Raw genomic sequence first — 14,505 nt, 5'->3', positions numbered from 1 at the left:
ATGGTTTACGTTTACGTGGCTGTTTCGCTGTGCATTGTGGGAAAACAACCTCACCGGCGTCACGGACTAAAAAATAAATAATAATAAGATAAAATTTATATATATATATATATATATATATATATATATATATATATATATATATATATATATATATATATATATATATATATATATATATATATATATATATATATTCCTTTATTATATGTTTTGTTACATTTTTAAATATCACGAATATTTTTGAAATACCGTGTGCCAAATCTGATCTGATAAGCTGATTTTAAATTGGGAGTAAAACTGAAGAAATTCACATTAAAATCTTAAATAGACAAAAGAGTCAGTGTCTTTCTTTTTTTAACTGTCATTTACTTGTCTAAAAAAAAAATCAAACAAAGCCTTTTAAGGAATATAACAACACGTTTGACACATTATTAACATGTATTTACACACACACATACATACGCACAGAGAGAGAGAGAGAGAGAGAGAGAGAGAGCTGTAAATTTTCTATTTGGGGAATAACATACAAACATCTTCCAAAATACTAAAAAATGCCTCACACGATGACGCACACACGCACAGATTACACCATGAGCAAAAGTCTGGGTACCTTTCTCAGTCAGTACTTCTATAATACTTTCGGTTTGAAGGATTTCTGTGTGAGGTCTCTTTACCTCATGTGGATGTGCGCCGAGAGCTTGTTGCCGTCACTGCTGGTGTCTTCGCGCTGCAAGATTTCTAATGATGGACTTTTAAGTAAGTTTCGGCCCAGAAGAAGCCAGTTTATTTCCATTTTTACTTTCTCGAATGAACTTAGTGGAATCCATCTTCATTTCAGACCTGTAATATTTCCTGCGCCACTGGCAGCCACACACTCCATAGCATAATATTTACGCCCTGCTGCTTAACAGTTGGCGAGGGGCTGTGTTCATCAAATGCTGCACCTTTTTACTGCCCAAACACTCCTTTGGGGATTGTGACCAAACAGCTCATTTTAAACTTCATCTATCCTGCAGAACTTCTTCCAAAAAAAAAAAGGGGAAAAAAAGAATCTTTTATAGACTGTGCTTTGCATAATTCACTCAGACGTTTTTGTGATGAAGCCATGACTCTGGTCCTTCCAACTGAATCAATCTTGTGTCAGTAAAAACTTCCTGGAACTCACTTATATTCGAGAATAACTTGACTTCAACAGATTCCCTTAAATTACATTCCCTTTTTTTTTTAATTTATGCGCATGAAAAAGGAAAACATACTGCAGATAACAAAACACTTCTAAATACTGTTTACAGTTCAATGTAGAGATGAGTAAATAAAGTCCTACTGCAGAATATTCATGAGCTCATTATCTTTGTTAGACACTGTTCCTTTTTTCATTCTGAACCCTACTTGCTCCAGTTGCTTTCCCAGAGAACACAATCACAAATTAGCCCAACTCCAAGGCATCTGATGCAGAGTATATTTTATGCTAAAATTAAAACATGAAAAATGAATAAAGGTGCACCCAGACCCTGCCAAGCTTTAGTGGCGCACTCAGGCCTAATGTGGACCGTTCACTGGCATCAGCATTTTATTCACTTTCCACTATTTCCTGTTAGAATATAGAGAAAAAAAACAGGCAGCACTTTGGCTAGAGGAAATGAAAACACCAGTACAGAGATGGTTAGCCGACTCATCCTTCACACATACCCATGCAATCTCCCAGGAGCCCTGTTAATGTGTCAGCCTGAAGGGCCCTCACTACCCTCATGCCCTGTGCGCGTGCGCGTGAAAGGAAGCGAGAGCTACAGACACACAGTGAAAGTGGATGATGGATATCTACTGGTGCTGACAAGATGATGAATAGCCACAAGTCTCGGTGAGTGTTTAGTGGAGAAAGCGTCAGGTGCGGAGAAGGCGGTGCCGTCATTTGTAATGACACGGTCTAAACAGACGCGCAAACACATTCTCGGCATTTAAATGCGTCAGTGGTGAGTGGCTCTTTCTCGGGTTGACATCATTATAGATGGGGGGGCAGGGATAGCTCAGTAGGTAGAGTGGTGGCCCCATGATCGGAAGGTCGGGGGTTCAATTCCCCTGAACAGCTACCCTGAGGTACCCCTGAGCAAGGTACCATCCCTACACACTGCTCCCCGGGCGCCCAATGGCTGCCCACTGCTTCACTGAGTGAATGGGTTAAATGCAGAGACCACGGGGACCAATAAAGTACACCTTCTTCTTCTTCTTCTGTGTTGAAACTCGCTGATGCTCTTGTGGCCAAGCTTTGTTTCCAAAAATACAAAAAAGTGTAAAACAAAAACAGAATGCAATGCTATATTTACAATAATAAATTAATGATAAGAATACAAAAGACAAAACTGAGATTTTTAAAAAATATTTTAATTAAGCTCACTTTGCTGCATAACTGTATTAGCTCTTCTTTTTAAATTATAGGCCATTTGCTGTATCAGGATATCAGCAGGTCAGTTCAGTTTTCCTCTTATCATATTTCTTTGCTTCATAATGACCCAGGTCTTCTGTGGATAAGACTGCAGTCTGGACTGCAGTAGCAACCAGACATACTATACTGTAGCACCACGAGTTTCAACCAATGCATAATACTGTTTGGTGAAAAAAGCAATGAAATAAATCTCTCTAAAATAGTGTGTCCCAGTGGCGGTATACTTTCATATGTAAAAGAAAACTTTAACAGGACTCTACGCAGAGATTCCAAAGGTGCTCTGTTGGATTGAAAACTGGTGACTGTGGAGGCCTTTGGTTACTCATCGTCATGCTAAAGAAACCAGTTTCAGCAAATTTGAGCTTTGGGGCACAGGACACAAAGCTCAAGTCCTGCTGGAAGCAGTCATCAGAAGATGGGCACGCTGTGGTCATAAATGATGGACATGGTCAGCAACAGTACTTAGGTAGGCTTATAATGTTAAAGTGGTGCTAAGGAGACCAAAGAGTGCCAAGAAAATATTCACCACACCATCACACCTCCAGCAGTAGTCTGAACCACTGACGCATGGATCCATGCATGTTTGTTTGTTGCTTCCTATTTATTGTTTAACCACTTGTCCAATCTTCTATTGTCAATTTTGATAAGCCTGTACAAATTGTAGACATGGGGAGTGGCACTTGGTGTAGTCGTCTGAGGCTTCAGTCCATCTGCTTCATGGTTTAACATACTTTGCATTCAGATATGCACTTTTGTATACCCTGGTTGTAAAGAGTGGTTATTGTTGCCTTCCTATCAGCACAAATCAATCTGGCCATTCTCCTCTGACCTCTGGCATTAACAAGTCATTTTCTTTCACCAGAAAACTGACGATCACTGGATATTTTCCCCTTTTCAGTAGATCAGCAGTTTCTGAAATACTCAGCCCAGCCTGTGTGGCACCAGCAAAAGGTCAGCAGGTTGTGCTGACCATATCTACATGCCTAAATGCACAGAGTTATTGCTGTGTAACCAGTATTGGGGAGTAACGGAATACATGTACCCCCGTTACGTATTTAAAGTACAAAATATGAGTAACTGTATTCCGTTACAGTTACTGTTTAAAAAGGTGGTATTTAGAATACAGTTACTTTGTTGAAATAAATGGATTACACAGCAGTACTTTCCTGTTTCATATTGTGGCGGGTCAGGACTGTTTGGGTTTTGTTTGACAGCTACGTTCTGTTGTTCCAGGCGGCAGCACTACGGTTGCCATGGTTACATGGTGACACGCTCTCTCTGCGTGTTTCCTGGGTTAGAGAGGCCTTTTTGTTGTGCTAAGCTAATAGGCAGAATGATACAGACATAGCTCTAAAGAATGTAGCATCATGGGCAGTGTAGTCCGTGCTGCAGGGAGAATGGACTGCCACACGTTATGTGTCTGTGAGCGCGAGGAGGGAGAAAAAGGAGAGTGGAAAAGTACGAGCTGTCATCGAGCAAAAACGGGAGCTGGAAGCATGTAAATAACCACTGCAGCCAAGAAGAGTGCCTGACGAGCCCAGTTGTAAGTAAGCTATTAAGACTCGACTGTACGCTGTGTTCGTGTTTTCCTCTGAAACAATAAGTTCCGTTGGAGCAGCCTTTCAACGCCTCTCTCTGTCTCTCGCAAGCAAAGTTGACCCAGACAACAAAGTAAAGCTAGTTTTCGGCTACGAGCCCAACACGGAACCGACGTATTAGTCAGAGGTCCTTTACTACGGTTCAGACCCGCGGAACTTCAGTAATAGTAATAAATCACATTCATGTAGTTGTAAACAGCATGATAATATATTAAATAATCCAAAGTATTCAGAATACGTTACTCTCATTGAGTAACGTAACGCGTTACAAAATACATTTTGGGGCATGTAATCTGTAGTGGAATACATTTTAAAAGTAACCTTCCCAATACTGTGTTTAACTGAGTTCCAGCTTTTAAGCAATGATGTGAGCAGACAGCATTTTTATGGCACTGTTCTGATGCATTTTCTTAAATCCAAATCACCAGTTCCTGCAGCATTTTTAACAGCACAACACAAAATTACTCAATGTGAGAACCATTGTGAGAAACATGTGCAAAAGCAAAAATTCATCTGGCATCCCTAATTTACCCCAACATTTAAATAAGCAGGGAATTACAGAATGCCAAGAAAAGATGTGCTGACTTTTCACTGATGCATCTGAAAAACGAAATAGCTGTTTGACTTTCTAAAAAATAAAAAAATAATAAAAATAGGGAAATGAAAATAATGACAATACACATGGAAGTTTCCTCACCTGGCTCATGTGTGCCCAGCCCAATTTTACTCTTCAAGTGTGCGTGCGTGCGTGTGTGTGTGTGTGTGTGTGTGTGTGTGTGTGTGTGTGTGTGTGTGTGTGTGTGTATGTATGTATGTATGTATGTGTGTGTGTGTGTGTGTGTGTGTGTGTGTGTGTGTGTGTGTGTGTGGCTGCTTTTAACCATGTAAAGCACTTTGTGCTACATTTTTGTATGAAAAGTGCTTTATAAATAAAGATTGATTGATTGAGTTAGATGATGAGCAGGCAGATAACGACAGAGTGCAAACTCAGATATGGCATTCTGAACAACCCAAACACAATTATCCAGAAAGGTAAAATTGCCTCTGTTAAGGGTACTTGAATCTGAATAGACCTTAACTTTGTACCAATAACCCTTTGCCCTCCATTTCTTATGCTCATTTTCCACTGGTTTAAAACGCCTCGCCCTCCCCTCCAAGAAAACCAACAAAGGAGCAATGAACCAATGCTCCAGAGTTCTCTGCCCCTCTGAAAATCCTCTAAAGTGAAATTGGGATTGAGAGAGTATTACTGCCTGTGCTCACAGGCATTAATCAGCCTGTTAATGTTCGACACTGCATGCATCCCAAAAACAGCACTTTATCCAAGCAGACCTGCATGACCCATGGACTACAAACACTAAACACAAAACCTTCAAAGTCATGCCACAGCTTAGACCGAGGTCTGAGGTGAGCTCCTCATATTTACTTTTACCTTGATCCTGGAAAAAATGATCTGTAATTTTTTTTTATGTTTGCTGTCCTTCAAATGCAGAGGTCCAGGCAGCAAAGCTGTGACTGTGTCACATTTGGGTCCTGTGCCACTTTCTAGCCATTTCTCATAATAAAGCCACCAGTGTCACATCTGCTGAGTGCTGCTTGAGGTCCATTTGTTTCCCTTATGAGATGCAGAGGAGGAAAAAAAAAAAAAGTCAAACCAAACAAGCAAAAAAAAAAAAAAAAAAAAAAAACCCCCCAAAAAACTCTGCTTCCACAGGGGCTGTCCAATAGCCCAGCGACCTGACAAGGTCGTCATCTGTTTATTTCATGGCTCCAACAGTGCAGTCCATCCATTTTTGTCCATTACTAAATACAGTGCTTGCCAATAAACACGCTAACAGAGTTTTATCCTCGTTTTCTAATTCTCAACATAGACATTGATGTCCACTAATTCATTTCCAGTCCTTTCAGTCGCTGCTGAGTCATCCACATAAAAAAACAAAACACCGATACTGCCAACGTCACGGTGACGCTTGAGGAAAATTCATGGGATAGCTAAAATTGCGAGGATATATTGCCTGGGAGTCTAACATCAAATTCACCAAATAGTTGATGCAACCCGCCTAAAGCCTTTCCCTCTAATATGATTTTTAAAAATGCTCAAATAAAGTTGGCTGTAAAAAAAAAAAAATGCATGGGTACTTGTAGATTTCCATAGGTCTAAGCTCCGTCTTTGGCCTATCAACATCCGTGGAGAGGACACTGAGGTGGTGCAGTTATAAATATCCCGGTATCCCCCTTGATAATATAACAGATTGGTTGCAGATGTCCTGTACAGGAAGGGCCAGTGCAGACTTACTAAATGTAGACAGTGACATGCTGTTTTAATTCTATCAGATCTTTGCTACCAGTGTCCTCTTTGTTACTGCTGTGTGTTAGCGATGACGCATGATGCCTGGATAATGGGCAGGACTGTGGCAGCACTGGGAATTGCGGTGGAAAGGTGTACAGAAACAAAAGTACAGACCATCTTTGATAATAACAGTCATCCTCTCCACAATATTTTGGTGGCTCGGTGTAGTCTTCTTGCACTGTGCTGCAGCACAGAACATTGTAGAAGACACTTTGATCCCACTGCAGTGAGATTTTAGAAATTTGTTAACACAAAAGACTGATGACCTGGTTCATCACTCTAGCTTCCAATACTGTTACAACCATTGGCTTTTTTCTGCTGTTTTTAGGCATTTATTTGTTTTATTTGGAATATTGTGCAAAAGTCTTAAACCACCCCTAATTTCTTACCCTTTTGCTTCAATGAGTGAGTGTCTCATAATTTTTTAAAGTGGTCTTTAGCAACAGATCTCCAGATTCTCTTTCAGTTTTTCACTGGAAATTGGCTGCTTTTCCACTTATTTTTAGCCCAGTCCTTGAACCCAACCATTTTTAATGGGATATGCTTTTGTTTGTTAAGTCACTTCACACTGACCTATGAATAATCATCACTTGCCTCAGTATTACTGAAGCAGTGTAAGATTATGTTGGCAGAGAACAGAACAAAAGTCAGCCAACATCCAAAGAACAGCTTTGAATATCCTTCAAAAAAAACCTGGAGAAGTATTCCTGAAAACTACTTAAAGAAATGACAAAAAAAGCCGACTAAGATTTCAGATGAGTTGAAGAATAAAGGTGATCATACCAAATTGCTGAACCCATTTCACCAATTTCCTAGCAAAATATAAAGAAATAAGTACCATAGCTGGAGATTTTTGCAGTTTGACACCAAAATTTCCCCGAGGAGATGAATAAATTATTACTTCTTATTAATATTATTTTTATATAAACACAGTTGAAAGCCTTTTTGGAAATGTTTGACTTTATTTTTCTTTTCTTTACTGCAAGGATTGAACCTGTACATATGGCTGGACACAGAGAAGTGGAAAAAAAAAAAAATCAAAGGCAACAATGACTTCTTGGCATAACTGTGAAAAAAGTCCAACATAACACGGATACCTTTGGGATAAGGAATAAAGTCTTTCTATTATTCAGCTAACGCATTATGTCAGTGTGGAAACTGCCAAACACAAACAAATGTTCAGAGTAATCAAAGGTAATGACTTCTCATCGAGAGAAGAATGAACACGTAATTCCGACGATATGTCACGTAACTGTTTAAAGCACTTTTTTCAAAATGCTCTTGCATATGGTGAAATGATAGTAATCACATTGAACACCGTGTGCCGGGCGACAGTCTGAACACTTGAAACGGTTTCATACGCAAAGAATCCCCAAAAAAGAAAAAAATGGTTCACTGACAAACATCTTATTCAGCACAAGCTGTTGTGACAGAAGACAGGAAGAAGGACAATTTAGGTGTGTTGTGTTTTATCCTTGGTGACTTAAGGATCGAAAATTATTCAGCTGGAATGATAAATTACAAAGCAAACTAGTTCCCTTTGACTGTGTTTTGCTATCCCTGAGAACCTTATTCATAATGAAAGAAACCAAAGTCTTGAATAATAAAACACAAGTTCAGCTACAGATAAGACTTTAAATATTTATAGAGGCTGAAGCAAGGGAGCTAGAAAAAAAGAAATACAAAATTATGGAAGAAAGAAAAAAAAAAAACGTATCACAGAAGGTAATGACTCTGGCCCCCGAATTGATGGTGTTATGCTGCGAGAACTGGAAGAGGCTCTGGAGACTTAACAGTTAATTATTCCTTGGGCGTCTCGTGAAGTCATCCGTTTTAAATATGAAGGAAAGCATGGGAGAGCACTATCCAAGCTGACTGAAGCCGAACCATTCCAGGCCGAGGCGCTTCAGGTAGACGCGCACTCAGAAGAAGGGAAACGGGAAAGATTTCGGAAAGCCGTCTTTTGCGCTCGACTCCTCTGCGAGTTTCAGTTAAACAGGAAGTAGCAGAAACACCAGTGATGAAACAGATTGGTTACAGACAAACGCACACAAAAAAACTGAATGCCCAAAGTGTAAATCAGAGGTCTGAGATATTCCAGTAGAGTGTGAATACAGAGGGGATTTGTGGGATATTGAGCGGAATCTGTGATTACTTCAGTGGACGGAGGTAAGACTCATGTTTTGGATGTTTGTTGATCACATAGACTATTCAGACACCAGATGTGAGCATCTCCCATGCTTCTGTCAATGAACTCTCCCATTATTAACAATTAATGAAGGAGCAAGAGGTAAAGTCACTCCAGCTGTGAATGATAAGATTAATAATAAGATTTGGAAAAGTATGAACTGTGAAACTCTGAAGGGCAGCTTGCAGTAATATTTGGCATTTCATGTTCTGTTGTGTTCCCTCCCCCCCACCCCATTCTCCTTTACTTGGTCATTTCATGAGAGAGTTACAAGGGCACCAGGCCTCTGAATCTCTTCCACTTATTATATTTCTGCAATTCCAGACATTTTATATTTTTACATCTGTAAGGCCACAGTTTGGGGGCAAACAAAAACTCCTTTCTAAAAGCAAAAATCAATCATGATAGTGCACACCCACACAGAATACTGATCCTTTAGCTGTGATTTCACCAATTTAACAAACCTACACTACTCACTGGAGCACCTCACATTTCACTGTACAAGCTTTAGGTTCTTTTCTTTCTTTCTTTTTTAGTGGTGGTGTTAAAATGCCGTTACTTTCCAAATGATGTGAAAAAATAATCAATATTTCAAATTGTTCTGCAGACGTGAAGGTTCTGTACAACAACAAGAACAAGAAGAACAAAAAAAAAAAAAAAAAGCTAAAAAACCCCCCAAATCACTGAAACCAAAAGGTGTATGTCAATAATCAGCATTTGTCTCTTTTAGAGACAGAACAGGGTTGATGGGGCTGGATTAGGACCCATTGGGACAGTGCAACCTCCACCGTTAGATACTGATGCCCACCACCGGTCCACCACCATGGTGGTCTGACAGTCACACAAACCCCTGCAGAGCTAAGCATGGGGCAGTATTGCATAGATACAGTATAGGGTGTAGCTTTTCACATATTCAGTCACAGTGGTTGGGAAAAAACAAGAAAACCTTTTCTTTTTTTCCTCGTCTGTGTATTTTCTTCCCATCAGAACATCCGTGAAAAACACGAGTCTCAAGTGGTTGGTCTGACAGCAAGTACTCTGGTATTATTACAAACGGAGTCACCACGGTATAAAAAAATAGCCTTTCGCTGAGGTTGTCGAGTCTCCCCCGTCAGTGCTGAAAGGGCCCTTTGCCAGGCTCAAGGGTCACAGTGCATTGCCCCCCCACCCCACGCCGCCCCCCCACTCCCCGCATGCTTCTCTCAGAGCTCCTCCTTCCGCTTGACAACCTTCTCCTGGTCGCGTCCTCTTAAGCTGCGCATGAAACCCGTGAAGCCTGCCTCCTGTGAAGACAAGGAAAGTAACAATCACCACAGCATATTTCTCAACTTGAAGCAAGTTCTCAGGCAGTCCTGTGGATAAACCTCATCTTCACCTGATGGTGCTGAGGGGGAGGACAAAATGTAAATACCGCCACTGTGCTTGAGGTCAGGCTGCACAGTGTTTTCTGCTGCTGCCCGCAGATAATTCTCCACGTACGGTTGAGTTGAGCTGGACTGAGCTCTGAACCATTTGATGCTATAAATAATTCAGTTGACACATGATTTCAGGCCAAGAATGGCAGTCTGTCCACAGGCAGGGGGAGGGAGGCAAGGTGTGGAAAAAGTAAAGCCAACCCACCCCCCCCGTCACTGAACAACATCTCGGAGGTCGTTTCTGAGTTTCTGACACAGGGAGAAGAACTGCAACAGCTGGAGTGAAGAAATAACAGCATTAATGATGCATCTTTTTCTCCTCTACTTTCAATCCTGTTCTAATTTCTGAACCAGCTGAACTATCTAAATCATGCATCTCAAACACAAGGCCTGAGGGTCAGAATCGACTCGGCAGACTCCAATCCAGCCGACCAGACGTCTGTGAGAAATGCAAAGTGAGCGAGTGAACAGATTTTTATTTCAAGATTAACAGCTTTTCTTATTGATACCCCCATCCCTTCTTTACATACTACACCAAAGTAATTAAGTAGTGGATAAACAATTCAATGACCATCTGCTATAGAAATGTCAGTTTTTAGACAGCGAGTCCAAAAGAAAAAAAAATGGATATTTTCTATAAATTGTACTTTGACCTTATCTCCAGTTTTATGCATTTATCATGTAAATATGTTATTATCTAGTGTCACTGTTCCAGCTTGCTTAACATTAACGTGGGCTGCATGTGGTCCACAATGTAAAATTCGACATCCCTGATCTAAACGCAGTCTCAGAAATAGTTTGTGATCTGAGATTTTCTATATTTCTGCACACATGTGAACCTAATACATAACCTCAGTAAACACATCACTTTGAGAAGGAGATAAACAGAATCTAAGTTGGTCACTTAAGTTAAAATGTTAGATTTGGTCATTTACATATTGAGAATAATCATCTAATATTAAATGTATGTGACCTCTAGGATTAATCTGAATGGGATATTCGGGTGTTTTCTATCGATGGGATGACGAGGATTACAAATCAACCATGACTGAGATTTGAGTCGGGTGTGTTTTTATTTAAAGAGCGCTCGTTATGACACGTTTGAGGACACAAATCAAGAATAAAGGAGATTTCTGAAGACCTCAGAAAGCAGTTGTTAATACGCGTGATGGTGGAAAAGATTACAGAACCATCTCTAAAGAGTTACGGCACACAACAAAATTGTTGCCCTTCTTTTAAGAACAGTAGGGCAATAAATAAGAGTAAAAGTAAGGTGTGAGACAGGGAACAGCTTTTCTAACATTTGCTAATGTTAATCCTCCTGAATCCACTATGGAGGGATTCAGCATGAGAACTCGATCCCAACTGCAAACACTGTGGGGATGGGAACATTATGGATTGGGCCTGTTTAGCCGCATCTGGGCCAGGACAGCTCATCATCATTGATGGAGCAATCGATTCTGAAAATTATCAGCAGATTCTAAGGAGAAACGTCAGGACGTGCGACACGCACACTGATAGCATCTTGGGATGACGAAGACAAAGTCCTGACTCAGGCCAACAGAAATGCTGAGGGATCCGAGGCACGTAGCTCATCTAACAGTTTAATGCATTCTGCATGAAAGAATAAATTCCTTCAAGATGGTGTGCAGGACAGATGGACGGTAATCATCTGCTGTTGTAACAAATGCTTCTCATCTATCTCTCAGGACATCTGTGGAATATGATATTTTAGCACATATTAAAAAACAAAGTTCACAACCTTCCCCATCCAACTGTAATCCACACAATTGTTGGCGGTTATTGGTTTCTCTGATAATTGGGTACTTTTTCCCCCCCTATGCAGATCATCACTGAACGTTCATTCACTGCAACATCATAAACCGCCTCCAATCACTTACCCCTCGATCTCCATTGTACTTCTCCACAAACTTGCCATAGTTGTAGTAGTTGAATGTTGGGTAGCCCTCCACCCCTTCCTGCTTGCAAAGCTCGTGGTTCTGTCCTTTAGTGCAGTCCACAGCTGCGTACACGATCTGAAACAGGCAATTGCGCATTCACTTTCAGTGCGCATAATAAAACATGCTTTAAATTCACAAGATTTTAAAGGCGCTTGGCACCCTGCCGTATTCAGATGAGGCGCTTGGGACTGTGCCTTAATTAGATGTGTGTAAATAATCTGAAAATATTATTTTTTTGTCGTAAAAAGTTTTCTCCAACTAACAGACCCATTTCACAGCACCCATTCTGACATAAAATAGCAAGGAAACACAGACGTGACCAATCACATTAACTGAGGCTCCGTGCTTATATACAACGGAGGCTTCATTAATTTGATTTGTAACACCTGATTCTTCTTTCTATTTTCTGTCAAACGGCTGCTGTGTAATAAGCTTGTTAAATAAACTTCCTACCGAGACATAATTAGTACATAAGAATACATAAACTTCTCAGAAAATCTCCTTTTGAGCTACATTCGAGGAAACTTTACTGTAGTATGAATTTCAAAAACTGCAGTCATTATCTTTAATAGTTAATAGGTTTAACGCAGACATTCATTAAACAGTCAAGGTAGTTTATGTGTTACTTCTATTATTCCTGGTGCATTCTTCCCATTTATTGTTATTTTATTATCACTATGACAATTATTTGAATTCGCACGATGCATTTCCATTTTATGGCCAGTTAGCTTTTGTTTCAGTGGATCTTAAGAACTCGGTATATTTTCAGATGAAACAAACTTTATCACAAGTCTGTACATTGCTACTATTAAAAAGGTGAAGAATATTATAGGAATGCAAATGAGGACACAGCTACAGCACTACTGTGCCAACTCTCATTTCTTTGTATTTGCTAGGAAAATAAGGAAACAGGTGAAGCAATTTATTGAGACGTGTGTAAACATAAACAGATTGAAGAAAAACTGATTCTGTACAGTTCTAATGAGCTTGACGGTCAGTATTTGATATGCTCCCCTTTATTCTTCAACACAGCCTGTTGACCTGCATATTGATAATAATTTGAACCAATAATTTCAAATTTGATTTATCACTCCATAAGATGTGTTACTTCTGATTTTCAGTCCAGTTCTCGTGTAATTTGCCACGCCTCAACCTTTTCTCCCCATTTCCCTTTCTTATAAATGGCTTCTTGAGAGCTAAACTTCCACTGAGACCATTTCTGACAAGGGTTCAAGTGAGCAGTGGATGCATCTCTCAAGTCCCGTGTCAGGTCTTTGCTGGATTTCCCCCCCTGCCAGCCATCCAGCTATCCACACATCTTACTCAGGGGTGTGGGTGAGCTGGAACCTACCCCAGCTGTCAAAGGGCGACAGATCACCCATCTATCGTAGGGCTAACAGAAAGAAATACCAATATGTCTTTGGACTGGGAGGAAAGTTTACCTGGAGAAAACCCATACCAGCATGGGGAGAACATGTAAACTTCACACAGAAAGGCCCCAGCCAACCACTTCACTTCATGACGGCTTTGTCAGTTTTCTTAAGGACACACTGCACAACATGCTGAAATACACCAGATTTTTACCTGATAGCCTTTTGAGATTCCCCTTGTTGAAAATACTATTTTATGTCTATCAAACTGTGTTATCTTTGGCATTCTTCTTAGTTTCAGCTAATGAAATAGAAACAAAATTACCACAGGCTGATAGTAACAGAGTGCCAAAAGATACAATGTATGTAAAACATTGTATAAGGTGTAATGTACAGATGTAATGTAGACAAACACTGGTTAGGTTCATTTTTGTGTTTCATTGATTCATAGGTCAGATTTAAGAAAAACAATCCTCTGAAAATGGTCAAGTTCAAGAACTCGTCTGAAAATAAGTGAAAAAGCAGCCAATGTCTAAATAAAAACTTTGAAAGACCTACTGCTCAAGACTACTTTAAAAATATCAAGACGGTCTGGCTGCTTGGAAGCAAAATACAAAGAAATGAGGGACGGATTAAGACTTTTACACAACATTATATTTTGAGGTGCTTGGGACATGCACAAGACTCAACACGGTCCCCATTTCTTAAATTATGACCACTAAATGATGGTTTCAAGCTATAACTACAGATAAGTTTGGCAAAGGCATGGCATAATGTAAAATGTAATGTAATGTAAGAGTCGTGCCATTATCTGTGAAAATGCTTAGCATTAGCATGCTAAGCTAATTAGCATGGCAATAGTTCAGTACCTGCCAAAAACACATTTTGTGATCTTTCTTTTTTTTTCAGCTCATCCTTGAGTTGACATTGACAAGATCATCATATTCACAAGAAGGGAAGGGCCATGAGGGTCCTGACCTTTAAGCACAATAATGTATCACATTCATGGTGATGGCTGGCTGGCTGGCTGGATTGGGGGGGGGGGGGGGCATTGAGAAAACATAATGCCTTAGGCTACAGCTGTCACCGGGATGGAGGCATAAAAGTGACTTACGCATTGGTCTGTTTATGTGGGTGGTGCAAAAAAAAAAAAAAAAAAAAGCCCCCCAACAACAATCAG

The 14,505-nt window shown here is 40.1% G+C and overlaps 1 protein-coding gene across 1 annotated transcript in view; it reads right to left on the bottom strand.

Annotated features, from left to right (window-relative positions):
* Window positions 1–9,781: 9,781 nt before the first annotated feature.
* pdia5 (protein disulfide isomerase family A, member 5) overlaps window positions 9,782–14,505 on the bottom strand; it is a 73,717-nt gene continuing 68,993 nt past the window's right edge. Inside the window, exons 16-17 of the mRNA XM_085374403.1 lie at window positions 11,896–12,030; window positions 9,782–9,862 (exon numbers count right to left, since the gene is read on the bottom strand). Of these exons, the coding sequence (XP_085230529.1) occupies window positions 9,782–9,862; window positions 11,896–12,030 (216 nt within the window). The remainder of the gene's footprint in view (window positions 9,863–11,895; window positions 12,031–14,505) is intronic.

This window comes from Diplotaxodon limnothrissa, linkage group LG16 (assembly GCF_057381915.1).
Source record: "Diplotaxodon limnothrissa isolate DT_005_m linkage group LG16, D_limnothrissa_male_GT1.1, whole genome shotgun sequence".
In the NCBI taxonomy this organism is placed as follows: Eukaryota; Metazoa; Chordata; class Actinopteri; order Cichliformes; family Cichlidae; genus Diplotaxodon; species Diplotaxodon limnothrissa.
The sequence above is the reverse complement of the archived record's forward strand: the minus strand, read 5'-3'. Positions and strand labels throughout refer to the sequence as shown.